At 42.4% G+C, this 19,777-nt stretch overlaps 1 protein-coding gene across 1 annotated transcript in view; it reads right to left on the bottom strand.

Moving 5' to 3' along the window:
- Nucleotides 1–826: 826 nt before the first annotated feature.
- The window catches only part of GPATCH11 (G-patch domain containing 11), an 84,721-nt gene continuing 65,770 nt past the window's right edge, over nucleotides 827–19,777 (bottom strand). The window contains exons 6-8 of the mRNA XM_089694199.1: nucleotides 15,514–15,615; nucleotides 14,218–14,299; nucleotides 827–1,318 (exon numbers count right to left, since the gene is read on the bottom strand). Of these exons, the coding sequence (XP_089550325.1) occupies nucleotides 1,263–1,318; nucleotides 14,218–14,299; nucleotides 15,514–15,615 (240 nt within the window). The 3' untranslated portion in view covers nucleotides 827–1,262. The remainder of the gene's footprint in view (nucleotides 1,319–14,217; nucleotides 14,300–15,513; nucleotides 15,616–19,777) is intronic.

The raw sequence follows: 19,777 nt of genomic DNA, 5'->3' as shown, positions 1-19,777 counted from the left end.
TATGTGTTGCCAAACCAAATTTTTGCCTGTCTTTGTCCCATTGGGGAGATTTCCCTTCCCATTTCATCCCAGAGCTGAAACAGAAAGTTCTCCCAAAGTGAGGGGAATTCCCCTCTTAGACAGTCAGTATCAAAAAAGTGTCCCCATTGGGCTATCCTTGGTTCTGGTGACAACTGTAACATTTTGGATTTAAGATTACTTTCTACCCTGGTGGCAAAAGCAACCAGTACAAACTATTCAATGTTGGACATATTTTAGTTATTACATATGTATTGCTGTCATTGTTCCTGCTGACTAAATATGAGGATTTATGCATAAACCTTGTGTTCAATAATAACATCTGATAAATTTGTGCTTATTAAAACAAACCTAAATAAAATAGTAATATGCTCCCATTCAATATAATGCAAGAGCTGAAACATGTCCACACAGTTAAAATGCGAAAGCAAAAAGTCCACCAGTTTCTTTTGGGCTCAATCCATATTTACATGTGGAATCACCTCTCTGTAAATGCCTTAAACGCAGCTCACTCACCAAATCCCAGTGACCCTGTGTTAATAAGGTCATAAAGGCGCCATATATATGACTTCTGCTCAGTCCCAGGTCCAGTGTGTACTCAGCTCAACCTTACACTTAAAGACACATAAGAAAAATGCCCATAGTGTAAACATCATCAAATCCATCATTTAAAAGAGTAAAAGGTGAAAATTTGATGCAATACACATGTGACTGGGCTTCTACCCTTCCATGCTTTACAAATCTAAAAAAAGTTCTACATAAACTTTAAACAAAATGAGTTAAAAGAAAAAAAACACTGTACAAAATAATTGTTTAAGCTTGTTTATGGTTCTGTAGTGATTGCCGAGATTTCCTTTGCACAAAAAAGTGAATAAGGAACTTCTTTACAGATTCAAAGTGTGCATTTTACTCCACCATGTGTTACAGTCCAACATTTATATGAAATATTTTCAGTTGTGAATACAGAATGAAAAATATATAAGTTTTTTTTTATTGTGTTCTAGTGGTCTCAGTTACCATTGGATGAATTTTAGATTTACCATCACTTCCAAAACCTTTGGCATCATCACTGGGACAGGATGTGAGGAGAAATCTCCCGATAGGGGACAGAGACAATAAATACTACGACCTTCCATACTTTTTATTGAACATAGAGAGACTAGAGAATATGACTTTGAGAGGCAATTCTCTCACATATCCTACTGGTAAACCTTCAAATTGTGGTCCCTTAGTAGCAATCAATCTCAGTCATGATCTTCTGAAGTGTTCCCTGGACAGCTGGAGATCATGTCTTCTTCATCTGCAAAAAATAATAACATGATTAGCGAATCATATCCATAAAATGAACAATTTTGATTGTGATTGTAGAGTTTGAATATTAACTATAATTGAAAAGCAATGAATTGTACTTCTAGAAACTGCATTTGAGCTGTTATTTTTGGAGTATTCACAACAATGGGGAATAATTTATGATAAGCTATAGGCGTATATGTGTTGCAAATAAAGGTGAATCTTATCTCTATAAGTAATAAAAGGTGCAAATGTCAGGAATACCAAAATAGAAGGAAGGATCATCCTGTAGACAAAACCAATGTTTGTTAAGGATACTCCTAACTTGCCAGACTGGCATAGCGAGTTGATGTCCCTTCTTGGTGGTTTATATTTACAGAAATATTCTGTCCTTATTCTTAAAGAATGTTATGCCAACCTTTCATATTCCTGGTACAGTATGTTCCTGTCGTACCATGTACTTGTGTTATTATCCTGTTAAAAATTATCCTGTTCTCTTTGTATTGCTTCCTTTGTGTGAAATACCTGATGATCCTGCCAGTCCCCCTGCTTTCCTATTTCAAACTGACCACACTAGGCATGAAAGCAAATCTATCTAAGAGTGTTCAGTTTTCTGACTGTGCTGGGAGCACAGCCTAGCTGTGCTCCAATGATCAGACTTGTGCTGACACCCTCTACCCCTTTCCCGAACAGACATTCACTGAGAAGATCAGTGTACTGCTGTTTTTCCATACCTAGCTCTCTAAGCCCCCTATGCTACTGAGAACAAAGATTATGTGATCGCTTATAAAAATTACAAAAAAAAAAGAAAAAAGTTTGTCTTTTTAAATTATTTATATATAGAATTAGTGTACACACACACACACACACACACACTTTCATTTATTGTTAGCTGTAAACAGAAAGCACATACGGGAAAAATAAACATGCTCAGTTTTAAGAGAGCTAATTTTCAAAGGCTGAGAGCTGCTCCCCAAGAATTAGACTGGGAGGGAATATTGGCATCAATGAACACAACACAGAAATGGGAGTTCTTCAAAAGGACTGTATGAAAAATATATTCCCATGGGCAAGAAGTTTAAAAAGCTGAGGCCCCATGTACACGGGACACTTCTGAACAATAGAAACTGACTGCTGGATAACGTAGGTTAAAAAAAGGTCTGTTTAGTCGCGTTTGCATAACGCGTTTATGCACGTTTGTGTTTAGAAGAGTTTTTTAAAGATAAGCACAGGAGAACCTCCCAAATGCCTAGAATGCATTGAAAAGTGGTAAATTATTAACTATTTCAGACTGTTTCAGAGAAATACAGAGAGTAGAAGCAGAGAGCGCAGTATGTGTTGAGATTAGCTTAGGTGTGAGTTGCTCATTAACATTTATTTTGTTTCCAAGGGTGGGAAAGGTGTCTGGTGGAGTGAGTCAATTTCTTTTCCAAAGAACATATGGGAATGACAGAATCCACTATCCCCCTATCCTTTAGGATCTGGGTTTCAATAGTCATGTCATCAAATTTAGCAGCCGTAAAGCTGGGTGCAATATAGGACCTTGAGACATAAGGTCTGGCCTGAACAGCAGGGACCAAGGCCCATCTACTGCCAGTCTCACTATATCTGTGTACCAGGCCCTGCTGGGCCAGGCCGGGGCAATCATAATCACAGTAACAGATTCCTCCCAAATCCTGTGTAAGAGATGTGGCAGCAGCTGAACTGGAGGAAAAGCATAGATTAGAGAAAACCGACTCCAAGGAATCACTAAGGGGGTCTCTCATCCTGGACACAAACAGGTTGACCTAGTTGTTGACCATGGATGCCAACAGACCTATGCCCAGGCAACCCCATTGCTGGCAGATTGCCGAGAAAACCTCAGGATGCAAAGCCCATGCCCCTGGAATCAACCGTTGGCGGCTGAGATAATCCGCCTGCCAATTCTCTACATCTGGAATGAACACTACTTACAAACTTGGAACATAACTTGAATGTAATTCACCTCTTGAGCTTTTTGGCTCCTGGTACTGCCCTGGTGGTTGATGTATGTCACTGCTCTGGCTTTTTTGGACTTCATCTTTACTGGCAAGCCCCGAAGCTTAAATGTTCAATACCACAGAGCGAGCCTCACTGCCTGAAGTTCCAAGACATTGATAAGTAGAACCCTTTCTCCTGGAAGCCATGTTCCCTGAACAGTGGCCTCTTTCAGGACAGCCCCTCAACCTGAGAGGCTGGCATCTGTGGTAAGCACCTTCCACACCACCAGCCGAAAGGATCTACTTTTTTCCAAATTCTGAGCCAGAAACCACCAATTCAGGCCCTGCAGTACCTCGGGAGACAGAGACATATGAAAATCCAGGACTGGAACCTTCTTATTCCAAACAATCAGAACGTTCTTTTCCAGCAGTCTGGAGTGGAATTGCACATAGGGTACCGCCTCGAATGAGGACACTATCTTTCAAAGCAATCTCATAGAGCAGCGAATCAAAGGATACCTCTTTGCCCTTAAACTGCAGACCTAGTCTCTCAGGGTGCAACATTTCCCTGGAGGCAGAAATACTTTACCTGAACTGTGTCTAGGATTCATCCCCAAATATTCCAGGCTCTGTATTGGCTCCAGGGCTGACTTTTCAAAGTTGAACACCCAGCCCAGTTGGTCCAGGACCTGAACTATAAGGGCCACATCCTGCTCCAGACTTGGCACTGCCTGACCTCTGAGCAACAGATCGTCTAGATAACCTATGACTGATACCACGCAAGTTCTGAGCAGCCCCAACACAGGAGACAGAACCTTTTTAAACACTCAAGGAGCCGTGGCCAGCCCAAATCGCAGAGATATTAATTGTAAATTCCGAACCCCTACTGCAAAGTGCACAAATTTTTGATAAGATGAATATTGGCACATGGAGTTATGCGTCCATGATGTGTATGAACGCTAAAAAAATCTCCTTCCTGTAACGAGGCCGTTACTGACCGGATGGAGTCCATAAGAAAGGATCGGACATTTAGAAACCGATTTAGAGCCTTGAGGTCTAAAGTGGGTCTTACATCCCCCCCTCATTTGGTTTTGGCACTATGAACAGGTTTGAATAAAACCCTTGAATCTTCTCATCCAGTGGAACTTCCGTGATCACCCCCCTGAGACAACAGATGATCAGGTGCATACAACCGCCTTCTTTTTTCTAGATTCGTATGTGCATTTGATTATAGAAACCAGGGAGGTGGGAATAACCAAAATTCTAGTCTGTACCCCAGAGAAACCATAGAAATGACTCACCTGTCCTGGATTAGAGTCTTCCAGGCAGCAAAATTCAAAAATCTTCTCCCACCCAAATGAGTGGGGGCGCCCCTTCATAAAAAGGCAGACTTAAGATGTGTCTAAGCTGATTTTTGCACTCAGGGTCTCCTTGGGTTTTGACACTGCATCCTACCCTGCTGGGGCCTACGTTCGACAAAATGACTATTTGGTAGACGAGGACCAGCCACCAAAGCCTGTAATCCCTGAAAAGAGCGCTGGTATTTTCTTTTAAAAAGGCAACAGAGAACTCTTTCCTCCTCAAATATTTTGGATATATTTATCCAAATACTCATCAAATAGTCACTCCCCACGAAAGGGAAAACCTGCAAACAATTTCTTGCACAGCAGTTCCGCCAACCGACTCTCCAGCCACAAAACTCTACACATGTGAACTGATAAGAGGCCCATGCAAGAAATTTGCTGAATTTAATCCTTAAGAGCATCCACCGCAAAACAAAGCATGTGAAAAATCATCCAAATCCTTGGCTGAATATTCTCCCTGCACTGATGGCCATTCCAGCAACCATTTGATATGGTCCAGAAGACACTGGCACATACAAATAGCTGCTATCACTGGCTGTGTGGTCGAACTTGCCAGAGAGAAAGAGGCCTTAAGCAGAGACTCCAGCATCTTATCTTCTGGATCCTTGAAAACCTGGTTATTAGCCACAGGACATGTTATTGACCTATTTAGGGATGAAACGACTGCATCAACAACAGGCATGCCCCATTTTTTAACAAACTTCTCTTCCACAGGATATAGGACAGAAAATCTTTTTGGCGGGATAAAAATCCTATCTGGGTGATCCCAATCAGCATACATAATTTGTTTCAAAAAGGGATGCACCAGAAAAGCCTGAGTACTCTGCTGAGGCCTTAAGGAGCCCAGAGAAGAATACGTAACCTCAGAGGATTCAATGAGGAGTAACCTGAATCCTGAATGGACCATATCAGTAAGGTCCTGAACGAATAACCTTTGAGACTGAAAAGCCAAAACTGCCTGTTTCTCCTCCGGCTGAGACCCTTCAAATAGAGACTCTACTGTCTGACCCTCTTCCAGGTCTCCCAATGCCCCCTCATCCTCTAGTTCCATCCATTCCTGGTCAAGGACCAGTGGATCTGGTGAACGGAATCTCTCCGCTTTTAATTCACCTGAGAAACAGATGCAATCATTCCTGTGATCTTATCTTCTAAATCAGCTAAGACTGAAGCAAGATCCTCCTTGGTTACATATGCTGAAGTGGACGCACCAGTAGTAGCTACAATGCCAAACAGACAAACACAGTGGCTCAGATTGCCCGGTGGCTCCTGGCCTTCCAAGAGAGCTTAACACAGCAGAGCTGCGACTAGGTTCCTCCAGACTGGACGGTGGTACACATGTGCCTTTTCCTGCTGTGGCTCCCCCACCCCGCTTTCTGGAAGACATCCCTTCATACAGCGCTCAATCTGAATTAAACACAGATAGAAAAAAATACAGAGACTCCAGAATACAGCTATGCCAGGTAGTGTGACCAAATACACTCACTGCAACTGCCGACTTCCATGGAACGTCCAAAAGGTACAGCCTCCTGTCTGAACTGGCCAATATCTGCTCCCAGGGGAGTACTCACATGTCCACTGAATAGCCTGCTCTGTGTCCCAGCTACTTCCAGCTGCAGCAGCCCCACGTGTGCCCAAGAACACCGGATATATAAATATGGCCGACATCCTCTTCTGGCCATTACTGCGCATGCACGTGTCCCTGCCGGGTGCACACCCCTCGGCCGTTGCTGGCCATCTGTGCACCAGGCTGCTCACTACGGGCTCTGTCATGTAGACCTTCAAGGACTCGGTCCCCATAAGGTGGGGCCACTGCCCTGAACCGGTATAGCACCCTGCTAAAAAACGACTTGGTCAGATTCAAAACTGCACAGGGTTCCATTCACACAGGTTCCAGCGCCATATGGCTGCATTGCAGGCAAAACCCAGAGAATTCTTCTTATCCAGCGAGGCTCGGGTATCATCCATTTTGGCTAACAGTTTTCCAAATGGATCTGAGCAAAGTCCATGATTCTCAAAGGAACCGTAGTATGCTCCAGGAGCAGAGCACAAGCAACACTTTCAGTGACCACCCACCTTACAGACACTGACGAAAAAAACTTAAGTACTTCCTGTGTGGGAAGGGTTATATAGGGAAGGACTCCTCTCTGATTGGTTGACCAGTGTCCATTTACCTATAGGGGGCATATAAACCCACATAGTAATGAATAGCCTGTTCTGTGTACCACGCTGTCCGATAAAGAAAATACAATTTCAGGGTTTGCAGATCACAACAAGCTATTCAGTGAAATACTGTAGGTCTCCACTTTACAAGCCAAACTCAATGCGCTACTTAATTTGGCAACTATGAGGCTTAATACTGATAAATGTAAAATTATGCATTTGGAGGCTAAAACATGCATGCATCATACAGTATCTCACAGAAGTGAGTACACCCCTCACATTTTTGTAAATATTTTATTCTATCTTTTCATGTGACATTGAAGAAATGACACTTTGGTACAATCTAAAGTAGTGAGTGTACAGCTTGTATAACAGGGTAAATTTGCTGTCCCGTCAAAATAACAACACGCAGCCATTAATGTCTAAACCACTGGCAACAAAAGTGAGTACACCCCTAAGTGAAAATGTCCAAATTTGGCCCAAAGTGTCAACATTTTGTGTGGCCACCATTATTTTCCAGCACTGCCTTAACCCTCTTGGGCATGGAGTTCACCAGAGCTTCACAGGTTGCCACTGGAGTCCTCTTCCACGACGACATCACGGAGCTGGTGGATGTTAGAGACCTTGCACTCCTCCACCTTCAGTTTTGAGGATGCCTCACAGAGGCTCAATAGGATTTAGGTCTGGAGACATACTTGGCCGGTTGATCACCTGTAACATCTCTAGCAAGGTAGTGGTCGTCTTGGAGGTGTGTTTGGGGTCGTTATGTTGGAATGCTGCCCTGTGGCCCCGTCTCCGCAGGGAGGGGATCATGCTCTACTTCAGTATGTCACAGTGCATGTTGGCATTCATAGTTCCCTCAATGAGCTGTAGCTCCCCAGTTCCGGCAGCACTCATGCAACCCCAGACTATGATACTCCCACCACCATGCTTGACTGTAGGCAAGACACACTTGTCTTTGTACTCCTCACCTGGTTGTCACCACACACACTTGACACCATCTGAACCAAATAAGTTTATCTTGGTCTCATCAGACCACAGGACATGGTTCCAGTAATCCATGTCCTTACTTTGCTTGTCTTCAGCAAACTGCGGGCTTTCTTGTGCATCATCTTTAGAAGAGGTTTCCTTCTGGGATGACAGCCATGCAGACCAATTTGATGCAGTGTGCGGCATAAGGTCTGAGCACTGACAGACTGACCCCCCCACCCCTTCAAGCTCTGCAGCAATGCTGGCAGCACTCATACGTCTATTTCCAAAAGACAATCTCTGGATATGATGCTGAGCACATGCACTCAACTTCTTTAGTAGGCCATGGCGAGGCCTGTTCTGAGTGGAACCTGTCCTGTTAAACCACTGTATGGTCTTGGCCACCACGCTGCAGCTCAGTTTCAGGGTCTTGGCAGTCTTCTTATAGCCTTGGCCATCTTTATGTAGAGCAACAATTCTTTTTTTCAGATCCTCAGAGAGTTCTTTGCCTATTAGGTGCCATGTTGAACTTCCAGTGAGCAGTATGAGAGAGTAAGAGCGATAGCACCAAATTTAACACATCTGCTCCCCATTCACACCCGAGACCTTGTAACACTAAAGAGTCACGACACCTGGGAGGGAAAATGGCTAATTGGGCCCTTTTGTTGCCAGCAAATTAGACATTAATGGCTGTGTTTTGAGTTATTTTGAGGTGACAGCAAATTTACTTTGTTATGCAAGCTGTACACTCCCTACTTTACATTGTAGCAAAGTGTCATTTCTTCAGTGTTGTCACATGAAAAGATAGAATAAAATATTTACATAAATGTGAAGGGTGTAATCACTTCTGTCAGATACTGTACATTCTAGGAGGAGAAAAGCTGGGGTGGATATGGAGAAGGATCTAGATGTTCTGGTAGAATAACATTCAATGCAGTTTCCAAAGCTAGCAAATTACTGCATTGTATTAACCGCTTGCCCGCCGCCCTATAGTAGAAGTACTGCAACAGGGCGGCAGGGCTGCACAAAATCACGTATATATATTTACATTTCCGGGTAGGGGGGTGTGCGCGCCACCCTACCCACGGGACGCCATTGGTGGCTAGGGATGTCAATCATCAGGTCCCAGCCGGAGATTCCCCGCCGTCACTTGGTGATCGCCGTGTAAAGCTGACAGGGGAGAGACCTGTGTGTAAACAACACAGGTCTATCTCCTGCCAGCAAGGACATGCAGCTTTGTATTTCTCTGCGCAGCATTAAAATACAATGCAGCATGTCTGTAGTAAAACAGCACACAGTAAACCCTTTGATCGCCCAAAAGTTAACGCCTTCATGCCCAGTGTCATTAGTACAGTGTCAGTGCTTTTTATGAACACTGATTACTGTATTAGTGTCACTGGGGATGTCGGTGGCAGTTAGTCAGTTCCCACCCAGTGTCAGAATGCCTGCCGCAGTCCCAGAGTCCCGCTATAAGTCGCTGATCGCCGCCATTACTAGTATAAAAAAATTAAAATTCCAGTATATATATGCCATTTATAGACTCTAGAACGTTCACATAAACCAATTAATTTACACAGATTGGGATTTTCTTTAGCAGAGACATGTACCAGAATATATTTTGGCCTAAATTTATGAAGGAATTAGATTTTTTAAATTTTATAGCAAAAAAGTCAAAAATATATATATTTTTTTCAAAGTCGTCAGCCTTTTTTGTTTATAGCACATAAAATAAAAAATGCAGAGGTGACCAAATGCCAAAATAAAGCTCTATTTGTTGGAAAAAAAAGTATATACATTTAATTTATGTACAACGTTGCATGACCATACAATTGTCAAAGTAACACAGCGCCGTATTACAAAAAATTTTTGAACCTGAAAGAGATTAATGTAGAACCCCTGAAATTTCTCTGATTTTGGAGATGGGGCAATGATCTGGTGCCTAAGGAGCTGCTGCAGAGCAGTGTAGAGATTCACCTTCCTTTGTGGGGAGGATGGCAGGTTTGATAGCATGAAGCAGGGTGGAGATAAGGACTGGAAACTCTATCATGTAACCCCCAAGAGACCATGTTCTGGACCCAAGCAGCGCAAATATCCTGAACTCAGATGGCCAAGAAGGCCTAAAAGTATCTTCCCACTCTGACAAGTAGGGGCACTTTCTTACTGTGAATTAAATGGCTTAGACATTTAGGGCTAGTTGGGCTTGGACTTAGACCTGGATGCCTGAGAGAAACAAAAGGAACTCTTCATCTCAGGCTTTCAAGTAGGAGCTTTACTCCTTCTCTTATGGGGTAAAAGGATACTCATGCTCCCAGTGGTCTCTTTGATGTAAGTGTCCAAAAAGTCACCAAATAGTCACCAAATAGTCATTGTCCATCAAAAGGCATCCATATGAAATGCATCTTGCAGCGAAAATCCACCGACAAAAACCTGAGCAAAAGGATCCTTTGCGTACACACCAAAAGAAGGTTCATCCTGGAAATTTGGCAGAAATTATCTGCCAGACTATACATTCAGTAGAGTAAGGCAATGGGCTAAATCTCTGTGGTCTTAGGCCACCCCCTTGGACAAGAAAGCTTAGGTCTGACAGACAGACATAGTGACCACAGCAGACTGCATAGTAGGACCAGCCAGAGAAAATATGCCTTTAAAGATGGCTTCAAACCATTTACCTACAGGGTCCTTGAACAATGGTACATAATCAACAAGGAATTGCAAGAGACAAGAAATGGCTGACTATGAAAGAGATGGTAAATTTTTCAGGATCCTCTCCCTAACAGTAATGCTCAACAAAGTATTTGGGAGAAACAAAGATTGAGGTGATGATGAGACCAGTCACAGTACAGGCTCCAAAGGCGAGTGTACAGGGAAGGTTTTGGCTGTCAACCAAGACTGGTGACCTTTGGTAAAGATGATGCAGCTTGCTCCAAGCCAAGACTGGAACTGCTACATCAATAAAAGATAGAGATAATATCATTTAGCTTGGGAGCGACAATCAATCAGGTATTCTTCTGAGAGTTCAGATGAGAAGCCGCTCTCCTCTTTACCCCTGGTTCTCATATATGCGGCCATGCGGGACATGTTTTGCACAGGCACGAGAGCCCATTCATTTGAATGGACTCCCGTGCCCCGTGACATGCAGGGATGAAGTCCCTGCACTTCTTCTGAAAACGCAGCCCACGCGGGAACCTCGGTTCCCAGTACAGTCGTGTTTTCCAGTGTGGGCGGCGTGCCATTAGAACTAATGGCATCCGCCTTCGGGTCCACATTCCCCTGTGCGGGTGGTGCGGCTGCAAGGATTTTTGTGCGGATCCGCAGCCACGCCACCCGCAGATATGTGAACCTAGCCTTAGGGAGAACTGAAGCAGCAAAAGAAGAACTTTAGCAGGACCCTGGAGGTCATACCAAGGTCCCTACAATCTGAGACCTCTAAAAGAGCACACAACACTTTAAAAAAATCATCCATGGTGCGTGGGAATTCCTCTCTTGATAGAAAGGAAGAAGAGAGAGCGCAAGAAGGAGCTAAGGAAGCCTCTGGGGAGGGCAGTGACTGGAGACAGTGGTAAGGACTATAAAGTTCAAGGCTACTGTGGCAGATGCTGTAGAACCCCTTGCTCAAAGCATAATGTAAGTCAGCTGATCTGTTCATCTGTGCTTATGATCTGCCACTAAAGTGAGGAAGAACCACCCCAAAGGCTTACTCACAGCCTGCATTTTGGAGTAGGAAGAAGTATGCCTTCTGTGACCAATCACTGTATGCAGAGGGAGCTCAGTAAAATGTAGACCGATCGCACCTTCCTGTGCCAGCTGTTGCAATACAAGAGACTAAAATGGCATACACCTCTGCAGTTCAAAGTTCCAAGCTCTGGTGGGATCTATGTTGCGCAGACAAAAAAAAAAAGCCCCAGACCCATGCGGTATATGGCAAAAATGTAAAAGGACAGTGGCCCAAAAACCATAGCTGCGACCGAAAACAGAGCAGTCCAGAGTCACAGGGCTCACCCTGGGAGGCAGAACTCCTGTGATACCAAACAGGTTGGGGCAAGCCACTTGGAAAAATGCTGCAACTCCTGCAACTGGCAGCCGCCGAGAAGGGTAAGCTCAGGCACCCCAAATTAATTGCTAAGGGACAGAGGGAGCTGCACCCTGGGCTCCCTGGACAAAGAAAGAAAACTTTTTGTGGTCCTGACTGGTAATTGGATACGGGGAAAATCCCCCACAGTTCTTTGCCCAAAAAAGGAGATCTTCAGGGACAGAATCCCCCCAGGTGGCATCACAGTACTGAACCGGTATAGCACCTAGCAGCTATCTAAATAAGGTGCACCATGTGACATGGTGAGTGCCAAGGCCCAAAGCAACATTACAGGATGGACTGCATCTTCCTGGCAGGGTGCAGGTACAGTCCTCCAAGGCATAGCTGAGAAGTCAGCTGATCCAGGAAGCTGCCAATGAAACCTACATTTCATATGAGCAGCTACAAACTTGAAAGAAGAATCATCAGGTATCACGTTGGTAAGGAAAAATCAAAACAAAGATAAACCACCTTTGCCTCTCTCAGAGCAAATAGAGAAGTTCACACAGCCAAGGACAATAGCAAAAACGGAGGCTTGTTAGGAGGGGTTATATTGGGGCTTTCCTTACAGATTTGTTTGCCAGTTTACAAATCACCTAAAGACAGCATATACCCCTTTAGTGTAAGTCATAAACAATTATCTACAATTATTGTTGTAAGTTCTATCACTGTGACAAAGGCAGACAAATTTTACACTGCACGAAAACTGAGTGTAGGAATGTGCAATATATTGTTTATTTAAAGCATTTCAGTCTTGGAAAAGACAAATAAGAAAAAGCTTGCAGTGTAACGCAAGGAGAATACTGGACAAAAAAATGACTATGTAGTACAACCTGTCTCCCAGCAATTCCCAATTTTATTTTAAACCCCAATTGTAACTGCCATTTTTTTTAACCGTTTCTTTATTACAGTTTTTCAAATAAAATTACAAAATTGGTTGTATCCAAAAATAAAGAGCACAAATAATTCCACCCACTCAGTTACATGAAATAGAGTGAGCTCCATTGAGGGGAAGAAGTATACATTATCAAACTACAATGACATTCAAATTGGAATATAGATGAATGCATAGATGTAAATAATTATCCAGTATGCAACTGAAAAATAACAAGACGATATGCCATGGATCTCAAAGGGCCTAACCGCCATTTTTATAGGCTGGTCAAAGTCAAGGAATAGAAAATTAGTGAAATATTAACTTGCCTTTTTTTTAATGCCTGCCCTACCACAGCCTCAATCTTCCCTTCTGAGAACACACTGAAGAGCATGGATGTTGTGTTCTGTGTGTGAGCAGTAGTCTGGTTCTACAGCAATCTGACACACCCGCTATGCCTAAAAGAAGACACCCCAAGATGTCTGTTGCTACCTTTATACCTAGAAAAACCTACCCTGTGCTCTTCTCTGACTTGGTTTCACTTTGTTACTGGTGCCTGACTACCTCTGACTTCATGGTTCAGCGAACTCCAATTCCAATTTCCAGTGAGCCTCAGTGTCTAGTAAAAACACGTTCAGAAAGGTGATGGCAGTCAATGGAGCTTAGCCATAATGTTGTGTAAAGCCAGGCCCAAATAAAGTGAATTTAAAACAGAGAGGGGCACAAAACAGGCCTTTCTGACTAAAAAATGTAATCATGGGCATTTTGCGAAGTCTACTCTGGCCACACCAAGCTCAACAAACCAGGCAGAAAAAGTCAGCCGAACATCGACTACAGCCATTCAGCTGCAGTCACTGTTCAGGTTTGTTTGCGGGCGTCGACTTCTATAGCCAGCCTATTCTTTCTGTTAAGTGAGGATGGGGTAATCCACACAGATGGAGAAATCCATGTGTGGCCAGTTTTGAGGAAAATGTTTACTTTTTAAATAAAAACTTAGGTTAGTAAGGTTATTTTGAGTCCAGGTTCATACTGATGCAATGCGGAATTCTCAACGGTTTCTGTGGGAATTCCACACCGCATCACAATCGCACCCAGTTCATGAGAACCGCTGCGGGTGTGTACGTTAACAACACTCCGAAATCAGCCCACAAGACATGATGCAATGTGCAGAATCGGATCACATGGTTGTGAATACTCATACAATCTGATTCTAGTGCGGACCAAAAAAAGGGTCCTTCACCTTTTTGGTACGGATGCAGTGCAATTTGAGCCATACAAAATGTATGGCTAAAATTGCACTGCACAGAATTCGCATGTGATTTGCACAGGAATGCGGTGCAGTTCCTGTATGAGTCACATGCGATATGCCGCACTGCAAAAGTGTAAACCCGGGCTTAATAATGTAATGCTTCTTTAGCAGAAACATACCATCTTTATATCATTTCAGAAAACATTTAGAAAGTCTTTCATTATCATTCAATATAAGGCATTGCATGTTCAAAGATAAAGATTTACCTTGATAAGAAGTGCCACACCAGATACAGTAAAAATGTTTCTCTCTTAAGTAACTTGTCAGAATCTGCAGCTTATCGGGGGTCTAGGCAGAATAAATAACAAATCGGATGAGAAGACATTCTACCAGCGAGCCAATGTTGTGTAGAGCTTTAAACATAAGATGGTGGTCAACTATCAAAGAGTCATTAGTAACTCAACAATAAATCAAATAATAAATAAGTCTGGTTTCCAAAAATGACAGCTTTTGAATATTATTTCTTTGCAGTCATTATTTAAAATAATGGTCCATTAACACTGATCACATTGCGGTAATGTAGATAAACTTCATGTGCATTGAAAAACTGTGATGACATAATTGTGAATGGCATTCTTTTAATGTATGTGCAGTGCAATGCAACAACACATTGGTGTGCTGAGATGCACTGCAGCCCATTCATATTTGGTGTGATTGGGCCCTTAAAAACATGAAAAATAAGACCCAGCATGAACACTGCACAAATATAACTAAACAAAACCAGCAGGTCTTAACTAAAATGATAACAAATTAACTCTTTAGCCAAACACTAGGCCACATTTTCAAAGTTAGAACTATAAATTCCATGCGAAGAAAATATTAGAACAGAAATGTGCTGAATTATGCAGAAGTAAATTGCAATTCTACTACATGACATTTGGTGAATGGGAGTTCTGAAAACATCTCCCAATTTTACCAAATTTAGGGTATTAAATTAACTTGCTAAACACTCCTCAATTCAATCAGACTGCAAGAGCAAATGATCATAATTGACTGATAATTGACACAACAACCTACAAGAGATTTCAGCCATCCCTATATAAGCCATTATGTCCCAGAAATCTTCAGATCAAGATGTGCTGAAACTCATTAAAGGGTAAAGGTGATTAGACAGGTTGGAAAACCTTGTCTGATCACAATTTTCACCCATATAAGCCATTATACGACTGTGACCACTGATCGTTAAGGACGTGCCACGCGGTGAAGTCCCCTGTGGGTGGTAGGATCATACCTGAATATTTGCACATACAGTAGCCAGACTGTCACAGGGCACAGAAGTGACAGCCACTATGAGCATCACTAAGACTGCTATTTTTTTAGTCCAGAAAAACAAACAGGAAAGACAGGGTAATTTGAAAATCGTACAATGCTATGATAAACAATGAGCATGACACCGTAGTAAAATACTGTTATTTAAATATATGTTAAGCCATGTGACTGCAACTTTTAAATCCTAATGGGCTACCAAAAATACATTTTAAAAAAAGATAAAGGATACTTACGCTCAGCTCCTCATACGCAACTTCATCCTCATCTGTTTCTTCATCATCTTCCTGTGGATCTGTTGCAGGCCAATACCAAGGCTCTCGAGGACAGCTTATGCCCTTTAAACATCAAGATTTACAGCAGCAGATGTTTAGCTTTTAAAGATCATTTCAACAATCTCCACAATTCTGGTTCTGCAAAACTATAACCAGGGCCTACAACCTTCAAAAGATATCTACAAAAAGTAAAATAATATGGTTGCATAAGTGTGCACACCCTTACACTAATACTTTGTTGAAGCACCTTTTGATTTTATTACACCACTCAGTCTTTTTGGGTATGAGTCTATTAGCATGGCACATCTTGACTTGGCAATATTTGCCCACTCTGACTGCGAGGGCATCTCCTGTGAAAAGCCCTCTTTAGCTCACCCCACAGATTTTCGATCAGATTCAGGTTTGAGCTCAGTATGGGCCATTCCAAAACTTTCATCTTCTTCTAGTGAAGCCATTCCTTTGTTGATTTGGATGTATGCTTTGGGTCGTTGTTACGCTAAAATTGGTTTTATGCCAATATTGACTGGTGTTTGGAACTGTTCATAATTCCCCCTACCTCGACTAGGGCCCCAGTTCCAGCTGAAGAAAAAGAGCCCCAAAGGATGATGCTGCCACCACCATGCTTCACTGTGGGTATGGTGTTCTTTTGGTGATGGCAGTGTTGTTTTTGCGCCAAACATATCTTTTGGAATTATGGCCAAAAAGTTCAAGCTTGGTTTCATCAGACCATAACACCTTTTCCCACTGCTTTTGGTAGATTTCAGCTGTGTTTTTGCAAAATTTAGCCAGGCTTGGATGTTTTTCTTTGTAAGAAAAGGCTTCCGTCTTGTCACTCTACCACATAGCCCAGACATATGAAGAATACGGGAGATTGTTGTCACATGTACCATACAGCCAGTACTTGCCAGATATTCCTGCAGCTCCTTTAAATGTTGCTGTAGGCAGCCTTCCAGACCAGTTTTCTTCTTGTCTTTTCATCAATTTTGGAGGGACGTCCAGTTCTTGGTAATGTCACTGTTGTGCCATATTTTCTCCACTCTATGTTGGCTGTCTTCACTGTGTTCCATGTTATATCTAATGCCTTGGAAATTCATTTGTACCCTTCTCCTGACTGATACCTTTTAACAATGAGATCCCTCTGATACTTTGGAAGCTCTCTGCAACCATGGCTTTTGCTGTAGGATGTGACTAAGAAAATATCAGGGGAGACCTACTAGAACAGCTGAACGTTATTTGGGGTTAATCAGAGGCACTTTAAATGATGGCAGGTGTGTACTGACTCCTATTTAACATGATTTTGAATGTAATTGCATAATTCTGAACACAGTTACATCCCCAGTTGTAAGAGGGCGTGCACACTTATGCAACCTCATTATTTTAGTTTTTTATGTTTACTCCCCCCCTCAAAAGATTTCAGTTTGTTTTTCAATTGAGTTGTACAGTTTATAGGTCACATTAAAGGTGGAAAAAGTTCTGAAATGATTTATCTTTGTCATTTTTTTTACATCACAGAAACCTGACATTTTAATAGGGGTGTGTAGATATTTTATATCCACTGTACCTGCTCTATGCAATGAACCTCTTCTTCTGAGGTCCCCTGCTGGAGCTCTTAACTCCTCCTCTTCTCTGTGTGCCACCATAGGAAGCTGCTTCCCATGGGGACACATATGTGGGCACCCTCCGAAGCCAGGCTGCTTATAGCTATAGACACACACAGCATGGCTCAACCCCGCCCTCCGCTCCCTGCTCTCAGGATCTGACAGCAGAAGGAGCCAATGGCTCCGGCTGCTGCTGCTCTGTCCTGTGAATGCAGCTAAAGAACTGCTAGAGATGGGCACAACACTGGATCAAGTGAGGAAAATACTTAGGTGGGGGGAATACAAAAACACTAGGACATTTTTACCCTAATGCATTAAAGTAAAAAAAAATGTTTAGCTTTTACAACCACTTTAAAATCAGCTAGAGAGATCAAGGATGGCTTTTTTTTAAAGCTCTATTACTGCTCTTTAGGAAAGTCTATAGCAGGGGTATTGAACTAAAATTCAAGGTTTGTTTCTTAGATACACAGAATATAACTGGATACGAACGTGTATAGGTAAAGTTGATCCAGGGAATATCCGACTACCTCTCGGGGGATCAGGAAGAAATTTTCTTCCCAGCAGAAGCAAATTGGATCATGCTTTATTGGGTTTTTTTGTTTTTGCCTTCCTCTGTATCAACTGTGGGTATAGAATAACTTCTTTTTTTTTTCTATGGTTAAACTGGATGGACTTTTTGTCTTTTTTCAGCCAGACTAACTATGTAACTATGTAAGGAGGTCCAGTCACTAAAATCGTCTTCTGGCCAAGGTCCGAAAATAAATTTCCCCATTAGTGTTCCCCCTTTCATCAGGTTCCCCCTCCACAGTAATTTGTTACATTGGGTGCCACTATCAGACTTCCCCCATAAATCAGGTGTCACCATCAGAGCGCCCCCTTAAGTAATGTGTTCCCATTAGAGTGCCACCTTACATCGGGCATTCCCATCAGAGTGCCCCTTACATCGGGCATTCCCAGAGTGCCCCCTTACATCAGGCATTCCCATCAGAGTCCCCCTTACATCAGGCATTCACATCAGAATCCCCCTTACATCAGGTTTCTGCATCAGAATGCCCCCTCACATTTGGGGTCTCCCATCAGTGTGCCCCCTTACATCAGTTGTCCCCATTAGAGTGCCCCATTATATAAGGTTCCCCCATAGGGTGTGCCCATCAGCGTGTCCCCTTACGTCAGAGTGCAACTTTACATCAAACAGTTAGGTCCATATATATTTGGACACAGGCACAATTTCAGTTTTTTTCAGGTATTTACCAAACACATTCAAGCTATAGTTATATAATGGATATGGGCTGAAAGTGCACACTCTCGGGTTTAATGTGAGGGTATGTACATCCAAATTGGAGGAAGGGTTTAGGAATTACAGCTCTTAACAGTTGCCACCCCCCTTTTTCAAGGGGCCAAAAGTAATTGGACAAATGAATATTATCATAAATAAAATGTTAATTTTTAATATTTTGTTGAGAATCCTTTACTAGCAATGACTGTCTGAAGTCTGGAACCCATGGACATTACCAAAGACTGGGTTTCCTCCTTTCTGATGCTTTGCCAGGCTCTACCTGCAGCTGTCTTCAGTTGTTCTTTGTGGGTCTTTCTGCCTTTAGTTTTGCCTTCAGGAAGTGAAATGCATGCTCAGTTCGGTTGAGATCAGGTGATTGACTCGGCCATTGCAGAATAATCCACTTATTTTCCTTCAAAAGCTCCTGGGTTGCTTTTGCATCATTGTCCATCTGTACTGTGAAGCGCCATCCAATCAACTTTGCTGCATTTGGCTGAATCTGGGCTGACTGTATATCTCTCAGCACTGCAGAATTCATCCGGCTGCTTCTGTCACGTCATCAATAAACACCAATGACCCAGTGCTACTGGAAGCCATGCATGCCCATGCCATCACATTGCCTCCATCATGTTTTACAGATGATGTTGTGTGCTTTGGATCATGAGCTGTTCTAAGCCTGCTCCACACTTTTTTCTTCCCATCATTCTGGTACAGGTTAACCGCTTCCATACAGGGCACTTTCATCCTCTTCCTGCCCGGGCCAATTTTCAGGTTTCAGCGCTCTCACACTTTGAATGACAATTGCGCGGTCGTACAACATTGTACACAAACTAAAATTTTATAATTTTCTTCACACAACTAGAGCTTTCTTTTGGTAGTTGTTAATCACCGCTGGGGTTTTTATTTTTTGCTAAATTAACAAAAAAAGACCAAACATTTTGAAAACAAAACACGTTTTTCTTTGTTTCTGTTATGAAAGTTTGCAAATAAATAATTGTTCGTCATAAATTTAGGCCAAAATGCATTCTATTACGTCTTTCGTAAAAATAACCCAAATTAGGATGTATTATTTAGTTTGTAGGAAAGTTATAGTGTTCACAAACCATGGTATATATCTGAATATTGATCAATCCTGAAGTAGATTGTAAGCTCCAAGGAGCAGGGCCCTCCTATCCTTCTTGTATTGAACTGTATTGTTGCTGTATTGTCTCCCGTTATATTGTAAAGCACTGAGCAAACTGTTGGCGCTATATAAATCCTGTATAATAATAATAATAATAATAATAATAAGTACTGACGGCCAATCTAATTTCTTGAGGTCTAAGAATGTCAGAACAGTACAGATATTCCC

This window comes from Staurois parvus, unplaced genomic scaffold (assembly GCF_062004578.1).
Source record: "Staurois parvus isolate SC_StPar_1 unplaced genomic scaffold, SC_StPar_1.0 ptg000655l, whole genome shotgun sequence".
NCBI lineage: Eukaryota > Metazoa > Chordata > Amphibia > Anura > Ranidae > Staurois > Staurois parvus.
Note: the sequence above shows the minus strand (reverse complement) of the source record. Positions and strands in the feature narration are given on the sequence as shown.